The sequence below is a fragment of the Hypomesus transpacificus genome, chromosome 1, assembly GCF_021917145.1.
Source record: "Hypomesus transpacificus isolate Combined female chromosome 1, fHypTra1, whole genome shotgun sequence".
Taxonomy (NCBI): domain Eukaryota; kingdom Metazoa; phylum Chordata; class Actinopteri; order Osmeriformes; family Osmeridae; genus Hypomesus; species Hypomesus transpacificus.
In genome coordinates, this window is record NC_061060.1 from 1539260 (window position 1) to 1564790 (window position 25531).

Consider the following 25531-nt stretch of genomic DNA (forward strand, 5'->3'; position numbering starts at 1 on the left):
GCATGCTCTGTAATTATGAAAAACAATGTGGTGACATTTCGGCTGACCTTGATGTGTGTGCACACGCATGTGAGGGTGAGATTTCCTGATGACTGACTTGTTTCTTGTGAGGACACGTCCTGATAGAAACAGAGTTTACGGAGCTTCTGAAGTCTACGATACGTTAGAGGCAAACTCTGGGGCACTTTTGCTCCTGTAAATGGACCTGTTGTTTAAAAGGAAAAGCACCTCAACATAGGTATACATATGTGTGTGCGTCTAAATGTGAGGGAGAGAGTGTGTGTGTTTGCATGTGTGTGTGTGTGTCTCCATGTGCGTCAGACTGTGTGTGTGTGTGTGTGTGTGTTTGCATGCGTGACAGGAAAAATGCTTGGACTCAGCACAGTCCTCTCTGAAAGAGGGGGGTCTTTCCAAGACAAACAGCCACCAGTGCCTGTTTCATGACCAGCGTGTTAATGTGGGTGCCCAGGGGTTAAACCAACAGGCCAGCATACTCCGGTACGGACACAAAACCGACCACACAAAGCCCAGCTCCCGGACCCTGTCACACTGTTTATGACAGCTAACAGACACCATCCTTTAGCTCGGATTTCATTGGCCGGGACTATTTCTGCCACAGTTTGGACTGTGACCATGTGAGGCCTGTCCTCCCATTCATGAACAGAGCGAAAATCCTGTGACTGTAGATTTTTCCTGTATTTTTTGTGCCAAGAGATAATGTTGCAGTACACTTCAAGTCAGATTATTTTTTTTATAAGGTTTGATTTATTTTTTTCTGCTCTGGTCCCGACAACCCTGTGCCAACATTCGCTCACATACAACAAACAGATACAGTTAAAAACAAGATGTCATTAAATATTCCATCATTCAGTTATGCAAGAGACCTTTTAAAAAAAAAAAAAAAAAAAACATTAATATTTTACAAGATAAGTTTTTAAGGTACAAATAAACTACATTTGGCAGCCAGGAAAATAAGCTATATTACAAAATTAAAGTTTTCCAAAGGTTTTCCTCTCTAGACTAAAGCCATGGAGAATTTCGTACTTTAGCTTGTTAAGCTAAGAGGCTTTTTAAAGATCTGCATTCCAGTCACACACACTGGTAACAGAAAAGTCTCAAACTTGTGTGCAGTGCATTCCATTCAAGGTTAATACAAAGTATGGTTGCTTGAAATGACAACCAAGCAAAATAAAAAGGCCATTTGGTTCATGATATATTTGGATTTAAGGACAGACAATCATAGCTTTGGTTTTGTGGATGTGAACCTAAATCTGGCTTAAGCTGACAATAGTTCAAAGTTGAGAGGTGTACTGTATAATGTGGGTCACACAACGGCAGCAAATACATGTTGACAATGAAAATAAAATAAAAACTAGGACTATTTGGACAGTGTTTGATTGAATCCAAGCATCTTATTCATACACGACAGCTTCACTCATTCACAGCAAATAAACATGACTATGAATCCACATTCATAGAAATCCCACATTCAAATGAATCCCACATCCGTAGCAATCACACATCCACATGAATCACACACCCACATGAATCACACATCCACATAAATCACACGTTCATGGGAACCACTCTGACACCGTGGGCGTTGATGTAGGTGAGGAGGACCTTGGCTCGTCTCTCGATGACGTCGATGAGCCTCTCGATGCCCTGGCGGCCTCCCTGGCTCTCCCAGTATATGCGGTCCAGGAAGAGAGCCTGCAGCAGCCGCTCCCTCAGCCTCTGGCTCCTCAGCACCCCCACTGCATGCTCCGGGAGTCTGGGGGAGACCAGGGGGGGTGAGGGAGAGGGGTGAGAGAGAGGGGGGGGGGGGTGAGAGAGAGAAAAGGGGGGAGAGAGAAAGAGAGAAAGGGGAGGTGAGGGGGGGTGAGATAGAGGTGGGGGGGGTGAGAGAGAGGTGGGGGGGGTGAGAGAGAGGTGGGGGGGTGAGAGAGAGGTGGGGGGGTGAGAGAGAGGGAGGGGGGGGAGAGAAAGGGGAGGTGACAGAGAGGTGAGGGGGGGGGTGAGAGAGGTGGGGGGGTGAGAGAGAGGTGGGGGGGTGAGAGAGAGGTGGGGGGGGTGAGAGAAGGGGGGATAAAGGGCGGAGAGAGAGAGAGACAGGGAGGAGACCAAGGGATGAAAAAGAAAGAGGCGGGGATGAGGCTTGTTGTTGACAGTTGTGGTTGAGAATGTTCTGTGTTTGTTATGTATGGCCGGACATTTATTATTGTGTACTGCTGTCAGTTAGTTATTATTTTATATAATATTTCAATAAATTATACGGTAATTTTTTTAAATGTAACACTTAATCTTGTGATACGAATACAGGTCAGGTAAACTTAACAATACCCACATGGCCCTTACATCTTCAGAAACATCGTAGAAAGGTTTTAGCTTGGAAGGAGATTAGAACTACCAGTGTAACTGGAGAGGTGACTACTGCTAATGCCACCCCTGGCTTGTCTCTACAATGGTATGGTCCACTGATTTATTGATAACTAGATGAAATGCAGAGAATGTCCCTGGCTGGATCCCCCTTCCCATGGTGGGGGTGGGAGCTGTCCACTCAAATATAATATACTTCATAACACATGCATGAACGCTGCAATTCCATGTTAGAAATGCAGCATTTTCCCACGTGTGTTAGGGTTACAGGGTAGCCTGACAAGCTCATTGCCTGTAGCTTGCATGTTTATGTAGGCAGTCAATGGTAAATATATGTTGTGAAATTGTAGAAGACATGTAGAATGTTTGTGTAGTGTTTTTTTTTACATGCCTTTCTTTCCATCATTTTATACTTTCTTCCTCCTCTCCTCCCTTCCTCCTTTCCTCCACCCTTCCTCCTCCCTTCCTCCTTTCTTCCTCCTCCCTCCCTCCTTTCCTCCTCCCTCCCTCCTTTCCTCCCTCCTTTCCTATCCCATTGTGTTGCAGGACATCCCATCATTTTAGGTTGGTTGAGGGGCAGTTCTATGGGCGCATGTGAAGCCCTCTGTGACATGCTTGCGTGTAAAAAGGGCTATACAAATACATTTGATTTGATCACACTCTGCTAACAACCCTGTTACCCACTCCTTGATTCCCTCCAGCAGTTTAAAATCCAGATTGTCCTCGTCGCGATCAAAGAAGCCCTTGTTGTCAGAGAAGACCAGGTGTCTTGGGTCATGACCCCTGTAGATGATGTTGGCCAGTGCGATGCTGTCCTCGTCCACACACTCAGCATGTTGGTCCAGTTCCACACACTCATCCTGCGGTCGAGGCCTAAAACCACAGCAACTCTGGTCCAGACGCTTATAAATCTAAATGAAAGAGAAAACATTTTCTTTTTCATTCATTGAAATTATTGAAAGTACATTTAAAAAATAAGTGAACTGTTAATGCACCTAAATAATGACTAGCAGTCGAAGGAGATTGTATCTACTGTGTTCTGTTTGTCACCCTGGGACACATCACCCTGAAGATACAAGTAATCAAAAACATGTAAATAACCTGTGTAGACGGACCATAAGCTGCACATGAGAAGGGTGTGCAGTCCTGCTGTGAGAGTTTAGCTAGTTAGGCCCCACGTTAACAGATAGGGGTCCTACCTGTAGAAGGAAGTCAAACAGGGCCAGCTTGCTCCACTCGTAGTGGTGTATGGAGGAACAGCTGGAGCCAGGCTTGGGAGAGATGTTCCTGTGCCAGCACCTCTGCTTGAGAGTGCTCTGGTACTGTCCCCAGGTCAGCCTCACAGCTGACTGGTTCACCTCACTGCCCCCTGGGTATAGAGATGCATCCCATAATACTACTGGGCAGGGCTGTTCATCTGCAGGGGAAGGATGTGAATGTTGTGTTAGTGCAGGTCGACACCCTGGCTTGGAATGCATATTTCCAATGAGCACCACTAAGTTAAAAACATCATTTTACGGTCTGAGGCCCTTGTATGATTACACATGTAATGTTTGGGTCCAGATTAATCATTAAAGAAGATATGATTATTTGAGTCAAAGGAAACCACACAATAAAAGCCAGTTGCCCTTCTTTAGCTGTATGGACAGGCTAACTGACTCAGACATAACTATGTATGACCATATACCTTATCAGCCCGGCCTATGTGATGTCATATCTGAAGAGAGATAAGAAATATTAAAGAGGAATAGTAATCGGACTGCTTGCTAAATACAATAAAAAGTATAACCCGACTTTCGTCTGATAAGGTCGAGTTTGAAAGTGTTAGATGGCTGAGTGGTTAGGGAATCAGACTATTAATCAGAAGGTTGCCGGTTCGATTCTGGCCATGCCAAATGACGATGTGTCCTTGGGCAAGGCACTTCACTCTACTTGCCTCGGGGGGAATGTCCCTAACTGTAAGTCGCTCTGGATAAGAGCGTCTGCTAAATGACTAAATGTAATGTAATTCAACCGGCAATGGCTTACAATGTATATTGACATATAGTACTAAAGGTTGAGATAAGAGTGGCAAACAGTCAAAAAGAAATTGGCCTACCTTGAAAATGACTGAATCTTCTGCTCACTGCGGGTAAACTCTTATTAAGTCCCAGGACCCTATCCAAATGGAAAGCAAATACTTCGCTGGTGTCAATGGGCCTTTTTATAATTCCGCACAGTCCCCGACATATCTTAAAGTCATTTTCAGTAGGAGAAGGATTCGACGAATCCTTAGTTGTGGTTTCAAACATCAGAAATGGAGGAAAACTCTTGTATGACACCTCGTTAATGTGCAAAACTTTGCCGTCGGCAAGGAAGCGCATGGCATCAATGTCTTTTTTGCTGTACCACGGTGGAGATCTTTCACTGTATATTCGAATAGAACTCACGTGAGGCTCTGTTTCTACTATTGTCCTCGCGCCATTGCCAGTTTCAGGTGAAGTCTGACCTATTTGCCTAACTGCTTTCCAAGAAATGTCTTTGCCATAAGTACGCTTTCTTTCTACTTCCCTCTCTAAATTGGCAACATTATTCTGCGTTATGAATGCGTAATTATTGGACTTTGTCCTCCTCGTTTTGCTCCTCAGTTTAGGCTTCACCGTTCCCCTGATAATTGCTGGCTTGAGGCGCTTAGACTTCAACGTTATGTACACCACGTTGGACCGCGTCGGAACCACCGAAAGCGCAATGTCTGTATTCTCACCGGCAGGCGAGTAGACAGTTTTAAACGGGTCATCGTCAGTTTTCAAGGAAGACCCACGGATACTTTTGTACTTGTGATCATAAGTCCATCTGTCTTGGTGCGGCAAAAAGTGTCCCACTTGGGAAACCACGAAAAATAAGTATACAAAACACGCACTCGCAATAACGATATTCCTCTTTGACGGGGGGCGCCTCTGAATGCAGCCGTATATTCTCAGAAGAGACGTGTAGGACCAAATAAATAGATATTTTATTATGTCTCCACGAATACAAATCTCCATTAGGACGAATGACCCGACATGGTTGACTCTGTCTATGCGAAGAACTTAACAGAGGATTGCCCATTACTTCCGAAAAACATTTCCAGTTTTGCTGCTCTAGCGAGGCTACTTGATGCCCAAACTCTCAATGTAGCGAGGCTAGATCTATCACAGAGCCAAGTGTCACGACAGAAGGGTTGGCTTTGTTGCCTTTCTGTATAGGTTAACACTGGCTTTCTGTATAGGCTAACACTGTTTAGAGTAGGATCAGATCAGATAAACTCTAACCATGATTGTCAAGAATAACCGCTGTTGTCATAAATTCGATTTAAGACTAAAAAGATTTAAGACATGAGGCTTCCTGCTATTTAAGTGAAAACTCAGAGTTAGTTTATTTGTCTCAACGTTCACGTACGTTTTGTTTTTCATCCACACACACAGTGCGTTATACAATATTTATTGACTTTAATTGAAAAAGTAATAGACTATAACGATAAAAACTAATTTTGACTGAATCCCATGTGACCTCTGCTGGTTAATGTCTGCATAGAAGCTGGACTTGACAGCCGGTGCATTAAATTGCATGAATTGGGCCTACAACCAGAGATGGCAAAAGTAGCCTACACAAAACTTTGCTAAACTTTTTTCGAAAATATTTCACCAAACCTTTTTTTCGGAATAATTTTTGCAACCTTTTGAAACTTTTTTCAAAATATTTTTCAACCTTTCGAAACTTTTATTTCGAAACTTTTAAACAAGAAAACAACATTAGGTTACATGCTTTTTTGTGCAAGCAAAATTATCTAAGGCTTGCTCAGGCATGCTGCGAAGTCTTACGTGGGTTCAGAATTTGGGTAGGCCTACGAAACTTATCAGTAACCGATTATGTAAGGTTTATTATTGGTTTTAACTTTTCTTAAAGTTTTTATTGTTTAGGCCTACTACTAGCTGAGTGATGATATTATGCCGTAATTTAGCTAATTGGTCTCAGCTGTTCCAGTCAAGTATCGCGCCCTCATGTGGAACAGAAATCTGAGTGTCAATTCTGTCGTCCGCTTCAGAAAGATCACAAATGCTAAACTTAAACATGATATTCAATCAATGTGTAGTTTTTATTTGGATCCTCCGCATGTTTTCGTCTGTGAACAACTCCCAAACCAAGAAAGTTGAACTCGGTATGATTAAACACAGAGACGTAACTTGCATTCAAAACACGTTTATAAAAAAACTAATAGCCTATAGTTTATTCTTAAACCTCCATTTCGGACCGGTCCGATTAAACTGTACTGTCTCCTACTTATTTGCAGATATAAAGGAAGAGACACGTTTTGAAACGAACACTGTTGATCCACTTCTCTTTTTCAACTATAACACAACAAATTTAGCCTATGGATTTGTTGCTAATATTGCTGCTGCAGTTTTATTTGGAAGCAGCTATGTCCCAATAAAAAGGATAGACACTGGTGACGGTGAGCAGACAGCCCACCTTTTTCTGTCCTGAAGGTGATAGCGTGGGAAATGTTCACTATTAAAATGTACACCAATCCTACAGGAATGTTTTTCAACTGGGTAACCTGTGCGTCAATATGGGCAGTGTCTTTAATCAGGCACTTGTTTCTGAAATCTCCACGGTTTTATCCATTAGCGATGCTAGGTGGAGTTATGTGGGCCACAGGTAAGAAATCCTGTTTTCGCCTCTCATGGTTTATCATGGATAACGTAGTGAACGAAGATTGTCTACAGGTGATGTAGCTGTCGTCTCCATAGTGAAAGCCATTAGACTTGGACTCGGAGTTCTTATTTGGGGATCCGGTAGTTTATTAATGGGTTGGGCAAGTTCAAGGTAACTTATTTCACTTGGATGCCATTTGAATGTATACAATTAAGTCTTTAAATTCACCGTGAAATGTATTGTAAACCTGATTTTGTGACAGGTTTGGCTGGTTTGGTATAGATCCCCAACATGTCTCCAGTCCTTTATTAAATTACTGTGGTGCTGGGTTGTGTTTCCTGAGGTAAGATGGATATCGACTCACATCCTGGAGCTGGTGAAGGGTACTTTCTTGTCCATTTGAAGTGCTTAGATGGGCACGTGACACAAGGCTAACAGAGCTTTTGGATTTCCAGTGGGCTCACCTTCTTCTTTGTGAGAACAGACGTGGAGGCACATCCTCATGCTGGCTCTCCTCTCCTGCATCCTGACAGAGTGAGTGTGTTCAAAGGTGACTCCCTAAAGAGTCCACGCACGCACGCACACACACACACACACACACACACACACACACACACACACACACACACAGGTGTCCATCACACTCCAGATTGTCACAGCTTTTCTCAAATGTGAAAGACCCCCCCCAAAAAAATTGCAAGATTAGTTTCCCTTCCACTTTAAGAGAGAATATGTAGTCCGTGGCTAAGCTATTGACATTCTCATCACGGTCCTGACCGCGCTAGTCTTGTTATAGCACATGTCAGAATGACTGATGTTTCCATCATTGCCACTCCAACCTCCTGCACCGGTCCATTTTGCAGAGGGTGAGATCTGGGTGTGAACCCTCAGAGTCCTGGATAGAAGTCATAGGGCCAGAGACGAAACGATTAATGTGAGAGCACATCCATCTCACTTATAACTGTCTCTTCCTGTATGAATAATGTATACCTTCAGTTGTGTGTGTGTGTGTGTGTGGTAATGTGGCTTGAATGCTGAATCGCGGGCAAACCCGTATACGTTCCTTTTGAGGACCCGATTTCCGTTTGATCTCTTTGTGAATGTCACAACTTTTAATTTCAGGTCACGGGTCTATAGGCTGCACCAGCTCTCCGCTGCGTCTCTTGTCATGTTAATATGTTCTCCTTGAAGTCTTCATAAGTCTCACAAAGGTAATGGTTTCCCAGAGGCTGCTCACTGGCCACGGCGTATGGCCTGTTGGACGGCTTGTCCTTTGTCCCCATCCTGTACATCAAGAGCCGGGCCTCTTGCCAAGACAGCATCTTCTACGGGGCCAGTCTGTACGGTGAGACCCCTCTGTGGTAGGGAGGGGTTGGAGATAGCTTAGTGGTTAGAGCATTTGACTGTAGGTCAAGAGGTCACAGGTTTCAAATCCCCCCCTCCTCCTCTACTATGTTTTATTTTTAGATGAAAGCATCTGCTACATTAACTCACGAAAATGATAGGCTCTGTTAAACAGAACAACGGGGTTAGGGTTACAGAATGTGAGCACTACGTTTGGTAACCATGTACACCCCTTTCCCTTTGCTTTTCAGATCCTGACTATGTGTACGCTCAGTGCTGTGGCATTTTCCTCACCAGCACAGTCTACTTCCTGATCTACTGTGCTTTAATGACTAACAGACCCCAGGTGCCATCCAGAGCTGTACTGCCAGGTACGGGAGTCAGGGGACTGAGCGGTTAGGGAATCGGGCTAGTAATCAGAAGGTTGCCAGTTCGATTCCCGGCCATGCCAAATGACGTTGTGTCCTTGGGCAAGGCACTTCACCCTACTGGCCTTGGGGGAATGTCCCTGTACTTACTGTAAGTCGCTCTTGATAATAGTGTCTGCTAAATGACTAAATGTAAATGTAATGTAGGTACCTTTTTGATTCTGCTCACAACTCAATATAAACACTCCTTCAAAATGCTCTGAGTTGGCTGGAGTCTGGCAATTACTCAGTATAGTCTCCCATATTCTTCTGTTTGTCTGAGGTCAGCTGAGGATTTGATTTACTGACTGTGTAAATTGAGTTTGGAAAATTGTTTTTCTATTGAAACTGGTATTTAGATATGAACATGTCATTAAGAAGAATAAATAATATGATTTCAATTGATCGTTATTCTCAAATAAATTCTGTTTGCCTGGGAGCAGATTTGCTTTGTGGAGAGAATTTTTATATTTCACCCTACCAGACATTGTACCGCATGTACCCAAGTTATACTGTATTGCTCTCGCTTTCTCTCTCTCCCCCTCTCTCCTCTCTCTCCAAAGGGTTTGCGTCTGGTTTAATGTGGACGCTAGCTAACTATTGCTGGTTCCTGGCCAACATCTACTTGAGTTCAATGGTGACCTTTCCCATTGTGACAGCTGTATGTAACCATGCAACATCCAGTTTCACCTCACTGTCATAGCTGATACTCAACTTTTTATGTTTAACATATTTGAACATTTCCACAGGGATGGATGTTGTCCATGTGTGTAACCTTTCAAACGTACTGGTTGTTCCCCAGTTGTTCCCCATGTTAGGGTTACGGTCTGGTGGCAGCACTTTGGGGATGTTTGGTGTTCAGGGAGATCAAGGTAAGATCTGTTTATCTTCATTTACACAAAGCTGTTTTCATTAGCCAGTTTTTGTCTTGGCATCTTCTTGCTAGCTCTCCTTGAAGATCTCTAAATATGTATCTCTGGCTCCCTCAACAATCAACACAATTATGTACCCCCTCTAGCTTAGACATGCATCAAATTTTCCACACCACAATTGAAAATTGTAAGAGTATAATTGTACCGGGCCTCTGATATTGGCAATCTGTTCTCAAGTGGATCTGCTCATCTCCTTTGCTAAGACTGAACCAGATTCAAAGAATTAGCATGTAATTTGGTTTTGATTAGCTCTTTCCTGCAGAATATTTCTACCTTGCCTCCGTGATTATTCACACCCCCTTTTGACTGCTCTTTGCTCTTGTCCACGATGAAGGAAATACATGATGCTTAGGAGCAGACTGAGGAGACAGTTGCGTTTGACAATTAGAAACACATCGTCCGACCAACAATGGAAAATGTCAAAGAATTGCATGTGGGTGGGGTGGAGATCTAATTTCAACCTTTCTTTTACAAATGCAATATAACTCTTTACACCTCTAGGGGACGGGTAGACTGTAGCCCAGTGGTTGGAGCATTTCATCCAAGAGGTTACAGGTTCAAATCCCCCCTGGTGTATTTGTTATTGCGTAAATACTCCCCCCCCTCCCTTTTACCCTGTTTCATCTGAGTTTACTGCTGTTTAGTCTACCACAGAGCACACTGGCTTACATTTCCACAACAAAGTTCTCATTTTTCTCCGAAATGCAATATTCTATGACTATTTTTTTGGAACGGCCCTTATCTCTTTTATAGGGTTGGGGGAATTGCTGCATCCTTGTCCTGGCCTCCTGTATCTGCCTGATTGGCTCCATCCTGACTGCTTTGTCAATGACGCAATGAAGTGGAGAATGACAAGCCACTAGATGGCAATGCCCCACACTGTCGACGTGCCTCCTTTCAGGGTCTGGAGCTGCATGAGTTAGCTACAGAATATTTCATGTTGAACCTGTCTCTCCACATTCACTACCATTCACAACTCCTGAATCATCTTTTCAGTCATTTATTTATAGATTGTAACACACCAGTAGCATTTAGAGGACTCAAGAACTTGAGCACTTTTGTCTCCTGAGGTATAAAAAAAAAAAAAAAACGACTGTGATGGAAATATCTATTGAAAGGTCTAGGCATTGTGCAAAAGATGTAAAAGTCTCATTAAAATGGTGCATGTATCTTTTTGAAAGTGTTTTCTTGACAGTCTTTATAGGAGGCTTAATGGCCTGATGGGTGCTTATCACCAGTATACAGTAGGCCATGTAGTTTAATGTGGATTTTGGAAGATCAAATTAGTTGGTTAATTAATTGCGCTGCAATTAAAAGTCAAGTTTTAAATCTGCATAATTTCCTTATAATTATGCAAAAAAATTAACTTGATTTGATGTTGACTGGTCTTGACCATGCATTTAAATAGGGATTTTAACTTTCTAAAGGTCTTCAAAAGTTGAAAAAACTAAACCAAAACTGACACCCTATAATACTTTCCTCCAGTCTTCCAGTCTTTGTACCGTAAATTGCTTAACTGATTCAATTCAGAAGACGTTCCATGTCTAGTTTCCATCTACCTTGTTAACAAAAAGTATTGTTGCAATCCTGATGTCATTATCTCTATCCCATCCCATTAGTCTTGACCAGTACTGGCTACAGCATTGACTTCTATTGAGCAGCCAGTTTCCTTGCATGTGGACCAATCACACACCTGGGACACTTAAATTCCAGGTTTCCCAGGTAACCCCCCGCTCCCTCTCATCCATACTAACTTGTGTCAGATCCCCAATCCATTCTAGACTGCCACCCTGCTATCGACTCAAGCAGGTCCCTAACGTCCTACAGCGCTCTTCACTCTTAATCCCAGGATTAAAGCTCGCAACCCTCTCTTTTTAATGAGGGGATGTAAAGTTAAAAGACACTTGGTCAATGACACTGAACAGAACATGCATATCACACCCTTATATGAGTCACTGCGTTTACTGTAGAACAGGAAAATATGCTGAGGGAAGCTTAGCAGTCTCCTTAAAGCGCAGAGTAGATCTAATTGTGGATTCTTTCTTCATACTGCCAAGCTTTCAGTCCACAGTCTGTTCTGGGGAATGTACCGTGTACGTGTGAACATTAATGTCACCAAGAACTGGAGTATTGTTCTACATGCTGATTAAATAGACCTGTCTGAATGTGTTCCAACCCATGTAACCTTACCACATACCAACGTGGTTTCAAAAAAAAACTTGATAGTTTGAAATTCTAATGTCCAATAAATAAATCAACTAGAATAATCTCTTGAGAAGATAAAAACCAACTCATAGTAGTCCTTGTTGAATACTGTGCAATTAAAATGACGTGTAACTGTCTGGCTTGGAAAAACGGACCGCAACTAGTACCATTCTTGGACTTTAGCCTTTGAGAAGACGTCTCATTTGTAAGAAAGAGAGAGAAAAAAATCTGTTTAAACAACTTGTACTATATCCATCCAATTAGTGAAAATCTAACATTTTAATCGAAAACACTAGACGAATGCTCTAAACAGTGAAGTACCTGTTCTAACTTGGTATCAATGGCAGCGCATCCGTGCAATAAATTGGACATGGCACTGCCTCCTTTTTCAGCTTGTACATGTCTCAATACTGCCGCCTTATTCAGCTTTCTTTCTCTCTGTCCGGGGAGCAGGAGGCATGAAATTGGGAATGAGACTGCTCTTCAAGCTAAAATAGCTCCATCAGTGCTCCCTCGCACCTAAGTTAAGAGCTCATGAACGGGGGAAATGAATTGCTGTCAAAATGGGTGTTACGCATTAACATCTACATTGGTACAAAGAGCGTTGAATGGACCTGGAGCCTCGTAAACGTCCAGTGTTCTCTTGATGTATTTACACAGTCCTGAACTACTAATCCGGATTCAAATGATCATGCAATCTCATTTCTTTTGTGCTACATAGTGTGGATGGATGCTTGATTCTTAAACCAAATCATGTCATCATCAAACATGACATCCCATAATAGTTTCCTCCAATCTTCCATTTTTTCATGTAAGTAAGGGACTGTACAGTACACCAAGTCATGCATAGGAAGTTCAAAGTGAATTGCCTTATAGCTTGTTAGCAAAAAAAAGAGTAGTTGAAATGACTTGTCCTGAGATTGTTCTCTTCAGCAAATCAAACAAAACTTTATTTATATAACAATGCGCTTCAGTGGGGGGAAAAGGGGTCAGGGGATAAGAACACTTATGTTTGACACTCATTTTCCAGAGGGAAGCAAAGGAAATGACTCATTTGGGCCAATATAGGAGAACTGTAAAAATGATTCCCCAACCTCTCTGAAATTAGACGATTGAGCACTATTCTGGAGAATGTGAAGCGCCAACAAATTACAAAGCATACTACATCATACGAAACATGACATGTTATACAAACAAAAAGCAAAACTTTTTTTTTAAATATATAAATAAATACAAAATGTTACAAATATGTGTGCATTAAGAGTACATACCTTACAAAACATTAAGTATGTAAAAGCAAGCTAATGGAAAAAGATGGGACTAACTAGAGGCCTGTTTCTGTTCACCGAGACAGACTGCTTGCTTGTCACAAGTTACAGATCTCTATTCAACTGTCAATCAACGGACTGAACATTCTCCACAAAACTGATCAAGAAGCTGGCAAAAGTCAATTTAAATAAGATACTAATAAAAACAAGTATCAATGAAATGAATTATGATTCTGATTCTATGCCTTTGAAGGATGAAAGAGCTGTGCTTCATTAATATGAAAGGTAAGAGTATGAATCGGGAAAGACCATCTCTGTGATTACCAGGATATTGGATAGGAGTGAAGTCCAGGTCACTCCAAGGTGACGTCTCAAGACATCGTCTTTGCAGTCACTTTCTTACTGAATCTTTTGGCACTTTAGAAAAGGATTCTCTGCGTTGAAGGGGTTTAAAAATGTTGTCAAATGGAGTGCCTTTTAAGTAGGTCTGCAGGAAAAATGGAAAATGATGTTCTCTGGTAAGATGCTGACCCCAAACTGGTGAAATGGTAAGTTTCTTAGAAGGTAAAGTATGAAGTCTGCTTACAGCCTGTAAGGGGTAAAATTACACCTGTCTAGACTTGAATGGGTCGATGCACAATGAACCAACTTTATTGACTTATTATTTATTATTATTATGTTTCATCTGACGGATTGGCCTGAGTGTTTTCAGCTTGTCTTGTACTGACTGGTCCTCTCTTTCCCCAGAACCAGCTTTATCTCACCTCAGCATCTATAGATTATAAAGTGCAGGATTTTTTTTATACAAAGTGGATTCTTACTATGGAATTGGAGGCTGTGTCTTTCCCGTTCCAGACCACAGGAGCAACATTACAACCTTTTAGAAGTTTACTGTTAACGTCAAACCAAGTAAACGTGAGCAAGGATGCCTGTTTAGTGGGTTTTAGTTCAGTATACCCTTATTTTCTCTTGTGTTCTCATTTATTTTCATATTCATGATTCCGGTGTGTAAATGAATTCATTTTCATAAGGTGACAAGCACTCACTGCTGTGGGATGTGCGTGTGTAACTGTGGCAACTCAAACCGGTTGATAGTACTTACAGGCTCTTTAATCACAAAAAACCATTGTGATCTGGAGATGGTCTCTTTAAATACAGTAGGGTAACCAATGTTCTTCAGTCCCAATGCTTCTGGGCAAAGTACTAGGAAGCCTCGTAGTTGAACCACAACAACACCCTGTAAATTCAGTGTAAATAGAGTCTTATTTACATGTATTCATTTAGCAGACGCTTTTATCCAAAGCGACTTCCAAGAGAGAGCTTTACAAAAGTGCATAGGTCACTGATAATAACAACAAGATTGCCCCAAAACATTGCAGGTAGCCAAAACAAGAAGCATACATTGTGAAAACCCAAATAAGTGCGAACGGTAGGAACCACAAGAGCATGTACTTAAATGAAAGTACAACACAATAGTGTGTCTTGTCAGTGTTGATTTCCATTGTGAACATATCTATTTATACCATGTACAATAACAAGCTCCATGCAGTAAGTTTGCCTCGAGTATTCAGCCATAGAAGCATTTGGTGTAACGTCCACATGAATTTATAGCTTCAATTCCAAGCAGGAAGAGGATGTGTTCAGCTCAGGCTCAGCAGCATTAGAAGATGCATCATCTATGTTGACCTTGGGCTGGTCAGTGAAGCAATCTGAGCACCAAAGTGGAAAAGAAAGTCTCTCTTCACACATTTAGGTAGATCTGTTTAGCCAGGGAGAGAGGGGACAGGGAAGAGAGATAGAGCGAGAGGGAGAGAGGGGACAGGGAAGGTTAACCAGCAGAGATGTGAAAGTATGAGCACTCCTGCTGCTCTAGTGCGCTGATCACAGCTGCACAGACACCCCCCTGGACGAAACGCAATCTGAAAGAGGCGCCACAAGGCCGAGGGAACTCATCTGTTAAGGGGTGAACGCTGATGAGCAGCGGACTGTTTGAGAAGGAGTAAGAGCACTGGGAGATCGGCCAGCAGGTCGACGAAGACGAGTTAACGATCCTTAAGGGACACCAAACGTGTGTACAGTACAGGGCGGAGGGGGAGGAGAGACACCTGCAAATCTGGCTCGTTAAGCCGTCCAGTGGATGAGGAGGGTGGATGATTGAAACAAATGACATGAAAATAAATTAAGTGAGATTCTATTTTGAACTTTGCTTGTCTCCAAAGGAAAGCAATTTGACAATAGAGAGTGAAGTTATTAACAGCATTGATAGGGACAGAAGATGCAACACATATGTTCATGACAAAGGTAGAAGAAAGACCTTGACATTTAATCACTACCACGCAATCAGTTCATTCTCGCTATGGTTCAAAGATCACTTTGTCTGTATCTGCACTGTATTTGATTGTGGTTTACAGTATCTGCACGACTGTCATAACCTTTACTTATAATGACATCAAATCCACAGTTTGATCCGAGGATCAAAATGAGGAGGAATAGTTTGCAAGGAGCAGTGCACCTGCGTGCGTGCAGTTTACTAATTTAGCAGATGCTTTATATAAAGCAAAATGTAAACAGTGCAAACAGAAAATGAAAAATATCCTCCTGGAGCAGAATGGAACAGTTCTATCCACATTTCATAGCTGAATGGTTGCTGTACAGGCATTCAATCAGTCCCCATTAGATCCCTTTGGTGAGGTATGTCACCTACGCATCGACGTTCAGATGAATGTCAAACCGTTCCTGTGACAGTGTATGGCACACATAACACAACCTTCAAGGACAGAATATGTGTCTCAGCCATAGAACTACATAGAGCAATTATTATTATAATAATAAATAAAAACCGGTAGTGTGGTCTAAGGGCATGGATCTTCCTGTGCAATAATACCGTTTATATGGCTGTTAATGATAAGGCTAATGATCCATAATCATTGTCACTGCCTGTCATTTATATACTTCAGAGCTGTATAGCCAGATGCATGCCACCAAATTGTGCCAATTGTTTTGAGAGACGGCTCTTTTAAAACCACACAAGGAATTAATTTGTTGTGCTGCTCTAAAGAGCCGTTTGCCTGAAACTCAATCAAATTTCCCACCCCATTTTGCATGAATACCACACTTTATTTGGTGTTAAGCCAGTTATTGTAGGATAAACTACAGCTGGGGCTTCAGTGTGCTAACAAATGCAGACTCATCTAAGCCAAACATCTGACGTTTTTACAAATCTTTAAATCCTCTTTGAATTCCTTCTTCTTTCCCTCTCTCTATAGGCTCCATCAGTTGCATGGCTATATCTACACACCCTGCATGGCTATATCTACACACCCTGCATGGCTATATCTACACACCCTGCATGGCTATATCTACACACCCTGAATGGCTATATCTACACACCCTGCATGGCTACATATACACACCCTGCATGGCTATATCTACACACATGCTATGAACTACTGTACAAACAAACTATAGATTTGAAAGAACAATTGGGTTTCCAGTTCTACAGAGAAACACTCTGGGATGTATGTATTAAATTTGTATCTCAGTGGCTTGCTCTGTAGGCAGAAGCTGGGTCTTAGCAAGTAATTTACATTCTCTGTATCTACCTGTGCAGTGCTGGTGTTTGCAAATGCATGCGAGCTTTCAGTATGTGTTGATGAGGGAGAAAGCAAAATCACATTCTCAGTAAACTATGTATTCCTCCCATAGTTGATTTGTCCTTACTGTATATGATATGCAGAGGTCCAGTTTATGTTAGTCAGTCAAGCCTGAACTGACACAGCAAGGTCTGGGATGTGTTTGGGCTGCACAGCTGCAAACTGAGATAAAACCAGAGAATGTTTGAAAGGGCTGTTTGATTAAATGACTTCATTCATCTTGGTGGTAATATTTTTTGACTGCATTTTAGAAGGTCAACAGTGGTTTGTAATGCTGCTATATTTCATATTTCATGGCCAGGATCCTCCTGGATTGAGTCACTATCTTTGTTGCTATTTTGGGGCATTTTCATTTTACTGTAAGATTGCTGTAGTGTGGCTTATAAACAGTGACTCAACAGTGAATTATTTAGACTGGATATTAACATGAATGCAGATTCTAAGCACACAATCTGTAAAAGGCATTTTGTCTTCTTTGTTTTTACAACTTAACTGCTAATACAAACATTAAATCACATGAATACATTATGAAGCGTAAGGAAAACTATAGAGTTTATAAGACTGAAGATTGTGTGGCATAAACTATTGGCTGCATAAAAACTGTGCTTCCTCCACTAAAAGGTGAACCTCAACATATCGTTGTCCCCAGGGAGAGAGGTAATGCGGAGCTGGGTCTCTTTCTGAGTGATCGTGACTCACGGGAGCTGTGCTAGTCTCTGAAAACACAAAGCGTGCCTGTTCTTACCTAACCTCCATGTTAGATTTGTTGTTGTTGTTGTTGTTGTTTTTAACCTCCTTGATACTTAAAAAAAATGTTTTTGTCCTAGTACCTCTGTTACCTGTGCACATAGATTTCTCTTCATCTGTAAAAGATGCAGGCCTATTACCTGGACTATTTCTGGATGTGTGCTTCTGGTTATGCAAGGTTTTCCTTTCTCGAGGTGAGTGGAGGGGTTCCGGTGGAGCTCAGGCTACACCTTGCAATGTGTTCAAGGTACTGAGACAATAACAATGCAGATCTTCACAGACTGTCCTGAAACTTGGCTCAAATTGAAAACGACACAAAAACCACTCTAGAGAAGTTAGAAATTGAGTTAAACAAGTAAACGCGAATTGTCTGGTAATTAGCAAAAAACTGATTGTTGTTGATCACCATTGAATTGAACTACACGTTATAACAATCCAGACTGTTATCAGAAGAACAAGAACATAATATAAATTATGGAAGAAATACAGATAGAGATAATCATTGTTCTGATTGTCCAAATGTATAGACTGAAGTCAATTCCTTCTGATGGTCTTCTGAACCTGACAGGAGTTCATTATAAAAGACAACATGCTGTAGATATATAATATATAGATAAATAAAATACAACACATTAGACCATATGAAGATGTCAAATAAGGTATTTGGAACCATTGCATATTTATATACTTTTTTTATATTTGATTATGAATTAACAGTAGCTGTAATCATTTTCATGTTAATTATACTCAAAGCTGTGTAGAGGTATATCTGAAAAATATCTGAAATACAGTATCAGGAAAGGACAGAATCTTAAGTGTGTTTGACTAGATACTGTCGTCTGTCATCTGCTATCCATGTATTTTTCAGCTCTGACATTCACAATTCAAGATACCTCAAAAGAACATGTCGTGTACCCATCCATCAAGATGGAAGACTGTGGTCCAAAAGCTACCATTATAGCATTTTGCCTGACACATGGTTTATTATTAATCCCAGATAAAGGTAATTTTCCCTTCTCTTACTCTGTCACTGTGGCTTTCATTGTTCGCCCACTTTCAATCAAGTCTGGGGTCTTCATAGAATACTTGACACATTGTTGACTTGCATCGGGGGGGGGGAGCTTTTTTTCCCATTTAAGGACAACTGCTTGGCCAAAGAATACTTGTATTTTAGCTTTTGGTAAAATGATGACTTAAAGGGAACAAATGACTGATGAAGTGAAGTTAGGTGAAATGCAAAAATGACAAACAGCTGTAATCCTGATTATTTACATTTACATTTTACATTTAGCAGACGCTCTCATCCAGAGCGACTTACAGTAAGTACAGGGACATTCCCTCCGAAGCAAGTAGGGCGAAGTGCCTTGCCCAAGGACACAACGTCATGTGGCACATAATGTGGCATGTGATTATAAAAGAGACAGTGTTTCTTCAGAGAGTTGGACTCAAATGAAGCATTATTTTCAATTGATAGTTACTGTACGTATGACTCAAATCTGTAGCTGCAATCTCACGCACAGTAGATGGTCTGAATAGAGGTGGCTGAAATAAGGCTCTCGGAGGGGTTACCCATAGAGGATTTCCTTCTCAGTAAATGCTATGTTTGTATCACAGCTTGATAGGAAGAATATAAATAAAAAAGTGCTGTTGTAGTCTACGTAATTTTGGGGGTTTGTTGCTTGAATGTGTTGGGGGGAAACCACAGAAAATGCATGTGATAAGTGCACCTATCATACATGATAGGTGCAAAGAATTGTAAAAAAGAAAAAGTAAAAAAGAAATATGATCATATTGGTATTAAGAAATGTTATAGCAGGTGTCAAAACTGAAGGGTAAGACCTTCGGGATTCACTTCAAGTCCAGGACCTTCAAGACTACAGAGTCTGCAGTACGTCAGTTCTCTTCACACTTTGTCACCTTCTTGGCTTGTTGAGCTCAACCGATGTTAACTTCACACATCTCTTGGAGCAACCTGAGCCCTTGAGCCATACTTCTGACTCGGAGATAGCAAGTTCCACTTCAGACCACCGCCAAGTCTCCTGAGTCAAATCAGCTGAGAGCTCCCTTCCTACAGTCAAATGGAGAGGCGAGGACTGGAGGGAACAAAACGAAAGAGAAGATCTCCGATGAGGGCTTTTCTGATATAACTAATCAAAGAGACAGCTGGTGAGGAGGAGGATGCCTGGGTTGGAGCAGGATCTGAACTAGCCACCACTGATAACACGTCAATTCCCTGGACATGAAATAAACACCAACTTCTGACAGCCATCATGCGTTTCAGCACATATCATAGGGATATTTTTACATATTTAAATCTCTCATACATAAACGCCTAATGAAACTTCAACAGGATGTTATGTAATGTAAGGATGCTGAAATATTCATTTCTGATCCATGTCTCGTTTGTCTGATGAATGATTAGACTTAATTAAAAGTTGAGTAATCTTCCCAGTTGGAGAGATAAAGCCAACTGTGTTAGTGGCCAAGTAATAAAAGGCGCAAAGTAATTAATTTAACAATGACATGTCAATCAAGAGAAGGCAATTATGACAGCTATCCAACCTTTACTTCTAAAATAATCATGTACTTACAGATGTACTGGGACAATGAGCGTACTATGTGTACAGTTCTTCACAAGTCAGGAGGCGAATAAGAACACATTGTATATTGAAAGCTAAAGTTTGTTTTGTGTGGTAAGACATACACACAAAAAGAAGACTTACCCTCATTGATAGTTGTAGTTTCAGGGTTCCCACTGTGAATAAGTTTGATGTTTATTTTTTTAACTTCTGTAATTTGATTCCATTTATTAATATTTTTGCCTTCCTCAGACTTCTATAACATGTTTCATTCATTAATAATTCACTAATGAATCTTAAGAGTGCTAATGCATCACAGCTGACAGCAAAATGGCAAGACTTGATAGGCGCGTACAACACAACATACCTCCTTCTACAGGATTTCAATTGAAATACACTTTAAATACGCTCTGGAAAGCATTTCATGTTGAGGTCATTATGTACCAGGGATAATCAATTTGACACAAATTGAAGAAATACAAAGCCCTGCCTCACTCAATTTCTCAACACATTAAGATCCTGTCTCAGATAAAAGAAGTCGGGTCTTTAATAATGTCTAGAGAATTCAAGATGTACTGTACGATATATAAAATGAATGTGGTCATGAATATGGCTGAGATAGGGAAGAGGACACAGCTATATACTGTGCAGGTCATTTCATTGAAGCTGCCCCACAGCACATACAAACAAGCATGATTGATTTTTTTTTTTTTTTTTTTCCTTCCAAAAAAAAGAAAAAGAAGCATTTATCAATTCTAAAAACGTTTCATAAAAGACAATCAAACAAGACAGTCACAATATACAATTCCCCACAAGGGTACAGGACAAAAGCCCCACAAGGGGGCGCACATTTCAATTACCCCCTAGGGGGTTACAAGTGGAAGTCCAAGTTTGACGGGGTCAATCGAGGCTTTCGCCCCGATGGCTCCGTCTCCCTCTCCTCCCGGTCGTCCTCGCCAGTGGTACTCGAGCGACTGGCCCTCGGCTCTCGGTCGCGACGGCCCCTGGGAAGGCTCCATCCCTTTGCCACTGCTCCCAGGCTGCTAGTCGAGCGACTGGCCCTCGGCCCTCGGTCGCGACGGCCCCTGGGAAGGCTCCATCCCTTTGCCACTGCTCCCAGGCTGCCCTTCGGCGAGGATTTCCTGTTCCTCAGTCTTCCGGCCATCAGTCCGTCCAACTGTCAATCCCCTTGGTGGCCTGGCCCACCTCTGGGTTACCAGCAACGCTGGGCGCCAAGACGCCCAACGCTCAGAAGGGTGGGGACAAGTCCCCGCCTGGCGTCGGGGCCGAAGCCCCCAGGCAGGCGACCGCTCCGACCCGCCCCCGTCACCGGATCCCAGTACCGGCGATCCGGTATCGACGGGGGAGGGCCAATGTCTGTCCAATTAAGGACAGACACTCACAAGATCTGAGCCAAAAGGCCGAGAAGCGATCATGATTGATACTTCTTTGTGAAACAAAACGCTTAGCAGCTCTCAGTCTTGTTTTCATTTGGGAAGGGATTTCAAGAGAATCAACAGCTTTTATGAACGAGAAAACTTTAACCGGGTCGGAGGAAGGTTTATTTTCTATCTATTTATAAGTTTGATATGTAGACTTCCAACACTCTGATCTAGATCCATCCTTAACATAAGATGCATTTTTAACAAACTACATCCTAAGAACTGTAGAGTCAGGCTTATCTCTCAAGGGGGCTGGTCTTGAAGACTTCTTTGAATATATTACTGTATAATTTGACTGTGTGGATTTGATTAGCAGGACAGTAAAACTTATTTGAATCCCTTTTATTTCTTTAAAGAGAAAATTAGCATTGTACCCTTGATAATTATATTTGGATATATTGTTTCCTGTCTCATATGGGATCATGCGAGAGCAGTAGTATGTATCACAGAAGCCACAGATGACAAAATAATAATAAAAACAGAGAGTATAGGAAAGAGGCTGGGCCAGAAAATGCCTGAACAGTGCTACTGTTACTCAGGGTTCAAAATCAGTCCTAGTGGACTGATAATTATTAAATGTCAGAAAAACTATTGTGATGTAAGTTCCTGGCTCATGTCATTAGTTATAAGTTAATTTGCTTCGATTGTTGCTTAACATTTTTATTTTATTTTAAACTCTTTCTCTTCCCTGGTGCAGAAATGGGTCAATCTGTGTTTCAAAATAAATGTCAGTTTATTTTGTCATTGAGTATAGAGGAAAGCAAAAAAGGTTTCACATTGCAAGAGTGATACATCTTGTATCATTTGTTCTTTTCGAAAAAGCTGATACCAAAAGCAGCAATGTCAAGCTCAAATCATCAGAGATATTACTACATTGTTTGAGACAGATTTATTGCTTTAAGGGATTTCATCTTCTGTGACTGTTATTTTGATTCCAGATGGAATCAGCCAGAGTTCCTTACAATAGATGAATGGTGGTCCCCTGAAGTGAATTTATATGATGTAAGGGAAAGCATACATATGAAATTCATTTTACGGTCAAGTATCGTGTTTCACTCACCAGGCACTAGTATAATTTTCTTAGGGTTTCATGAACCCTAACTATCGAGTTGGAAAGTATCTTAAAACAATCAACACGCCACAATCCTTTGCAGTCACAAGTCAATCAGACCTCAGGGTCTTCTCTACCACATATTTCTTGAGACTATTCCCGTCCTCTGTAATAAATACCAATCAACTCCTGCCACGTCTAATGATGATTGTCAGAAACCACAGGTGCCGAGTGACGCTGAACTAATTGTTCATATTAGAATGTTTCCCCACACCTGACGATGCTTCTGTCCAACCGAACAGCTTATCCTTAGAACTTACAGTGATTTAGGTGAATCATTGGGATATTTACGTCTCTAGGTGTGTATGTGAGCCAGACAGTGGATCCTTGACCCAAAAACGACATGTCGGCCTCATGCTTCACCAGTGTTTAAAGCTACTGCAGTCACACCAAAACTGTGTCTCGTTAACTATAGGACATCTTAAATGTGCTAGCAACCATATGGAATGCCAATATGTCTGCACTATACACATTAATACGTACAAAAAAAATATATATATTTTTAAAGACTGCTTTTTCCAGCTTTTGCGGCTTATTCAGAAAACCTTGACTTCTCAGTAAGAAATAAAGGTCCAGTCTTGTCTGACTACTGTCAGTCGAAGTGTGAGCTGAACTGAAGATAACTTGTTATAGAGTGGAGGAGCAAGAAAGTGGTGTTGTTAAACCTTAATTTCCCATTGGACGAGCATTTCCGTGGATTCCATTCTTTGCAGAGTGGGTATAAATAGCTCGTCCGCAGTCAATCACACACAGTTCTACGAGTCGTCTTCCTATATCTCAGAGAGGCTTGAGTTAATTGAAACATAAAAGGCACTGGGTGTCGTTGGGAGTCACCGGGGAAATAGATTGGACAGTTTGTGTCGTCCAAAGAGAGCTTTCCTTGTGATCCAGTGTTCCCTTCATTGAGATAAAGCCGTGTCACTGGCTGGTGCCCCCTCCTCCTCCCCCTCCCTCTGTAATTAAACTGACCACAGCTCAGACAAAGAGGGGGAGGTGAGATGTGATGAGGAGAGTTTGAAACGGGTCTTGTGATGCTGTAAACGTTAAGCGATGAAGAAGCGTTTCCTTTTGGTCTCAACACCAAACTCACAGCCCAGTTCCAGGCACATCCTCACATTTGCACTTAATTAATTTGTCTTCATTCAGATGCCTCCATCTCAAATTGGATTAGACTAACGAGTGTTGACAAACGTAACAGGTCGATTTACATTCATGCAAGGTGCAACCAAAACCTACGTTACAACGATTGCTTATAATAGTAAAGGTCCATTGTAACCAATGCACCTAAGGCCTGTCCATGTGTGCAGCAGCATTCACCATAACATCCCACAGCTCATACTTGTGGATAAGCTGTTTTCATGCACACTAACTGTTGCCCAGCATGCATGAATAACCAGGATCCTCTCTTGTGTCCTGTGGTCTGGTTGGTTTATCCAGCTTAGCTTACAACACCAAACTACAGCCCTCTGTCACATGGAACAACTTTGGTGATTCATGTATTTCATCATATAAATACATCATTCTGTCTGTGCATTACTCCTGGGGTCATTATGCGTGCTGCTGTGTGCGGTGATTTATCTGACCAATTTGCAAACATGCATAGACTGCCGAAAACAGGACAAGACGTTCTCACGGCACAAAACCTGGTTCAATATCAGCCTCATCCTCGTGTTGGTGTTCACCGTGACCTCATCCTCGTATTAGTGTTCACTGTGATGTGTTCCTTTCTCTGGCGCCACAAAAGAAAAAAAAAAACAATCTTCTGGAATGCGAACTCACATTCTTCCATCAATCAAGCGGAATGTTGGAAACAATCACACTGAATGCTGATGACCCCTATCTCCATAATCTTGCTGAAGTCTTCCCCGGAGTACGACCAGGGGAGACGAGAAACACACAAGATTCCTCATGCTGTTTAGTTCAGTGGCCAGGACAATTACGAAGAAAAACAATAAGAAAATGCCTCCATTCTGGATAAGATTGAGTTATCTTTCACATTTCCAGAAGGCTCCACGCTGAAATTGCCATAATGTATGTGACTCACAAAACTGTTACAAAAAAACGACATGGAATTCCAAAACTTTCAGGCCTTCTGCTTTTCATCTTGCAGATTGATCATCATTGGCATTTACATACAACGCTTAATCAGAAATTACTATGTTTCTGCATACAGGAGTAATACCTCTAGTGAGCCATGCCCATCTGAGATGTCTAATCCAATCTAGCAAAAAAGCAAAGCATGTTTTCAAAATCGGAATAATCGGTACCAGTGGTTCATCTGGATTGAAAAAACATACAATTTTCCGACAAATGGATGTGTAATCTCTCAATCCATCATTCATATTCATTTGAACTTCAAACATGAAACAGTGGAAATTCATCATTACAACATGATTTACATCCTTTCAGAAACGTGTCTCAATGCTTCTACTCCTTGCATATCCCTTTGATCAGGCTAAGTCAAATGATGAGAATATTAAGTAGATGTTTGCATCCCAACATCAAAGTTTTCAAGTCCATAATGCCATAGTGTACATTCTGTCAACGATACGTTAATCTTGATGGAAAACGACGATACGTTAATCTTGATGGTGGCAGTATGTTCTCACTGCAAGAAATTACAACAAATTCATAACGTACAGCAGTATTATGTTGCACACAGGATCACGCTGGAATCTATAATATTCGATTATCTATCCAGTAACATCTAAATAGTTACAATCAGGGGATATTGACATTGTTATAAGACAGTACAGAATCATCAAATGATCAGAATCATCTTTTCAATCG

General features: G+C 41.5%; 2 protein-coding genes across 2 annotated transcripts; one reads left to right on the forward strand and one right to left on the reverse strand.

Annotated features, from left to right (window-relative positions):
* Positions 1 to 745: 745 nt before the first annotated feature.
* On the reverse strand, positions 746 to 7551 carry gask1b (golgi associated kinase 1B). Its single transcript, XM_047029812.1, has 4 exons — positions 4478 to 7551; positions 3579 to 3796; positions 3064 to 3290; positions 746 to 1774 (listed from the first exon to the last, which is right to left on the reverse strand). Exons 1-4 carry the CDS (start codon positions 5400 to 5402, stop codon positions 1567 to 1569), a joined length of 1578 nt encoding a protein of 525 aa, XP_046885768.1. The 5' UTR covers positions 5403 to 7551; the 3' UTR covers positions 746 to 1566.
* On the forward strand, positions 7029 to 10803 carry tmem144b (transmembrane protein 144b). The gene is made up of 9 exons (XM_047024216.1): positions 7029 to 7056; positions 7336 to 7396; positions 7509 to 7587; positions 7917 to 7987; positions 8280 to 8398; positions 8649 to 8768; positions 9368 to 9465; positions 9607 to 9676; positions 10490 to 10803. The coding sequence occupies exons 1-9, from the start codon at positions 7029 to 7031 to the stop codon at positions 10597 to 10599; spliced, it is 756 nt and encodes a 251-aa protein (XP_046880172.1). The 3' UTR covers positions 10600 to 10803.
* Positions 10804 to 25531: the final 14728 nt, after the last annotated feature.

What these genes read in the sequence shown, in the direction of transcription:
- gask1b (XM_047029812.1), bottom strand. Translation starts at nt 5,402, where the DNA reads ATGGAGATTTGTATTCGTGGAGACATAATAAAATATCTATTTATTTGG. An exon ending in TGTTTGACTTCCTTCTACAG is followed by an intron (nt 3,291 to 3,578) that starts GTAGGACCCCTA and finishes TCTTTCATTTAG; the next exon opens with ATTTATAAGCGTCTGGACCA. An exon ending in CTGCTGGAGGGAATCAAGGA is followed by an intron (nt 1,775 to 3,063) that starts GTGGGTAACAGG and finishes GGTCTCCCCCAG; the next exon opens with ACTCCCGGAGCATGCAGTGG.
- tmem144b (XM_047024216.1), top strand. Translation starts at nt 7,029, where the DNA reads ATGCTAGGTGGAGTTATGTGGGCCACAG. An exon ending in CTACGGGGCCAGTCTGTACG is followed by an intron (nt 8,399 to 8,648) that starts GTGAGACCCCTC and finishes TTTGCTTTTCAG; the next exon opens with ATCCTGACTATGTGTACGCT. An exon ending in TGGTGTTCAGGGAGATCAAG is followed by an intron (nt 9,677 to 10,489) that starts GTAAGATCTGTT and finishes TCTCTTTTATAG; the next exon opens with GGTTGGGGGAATTGCTGCAT.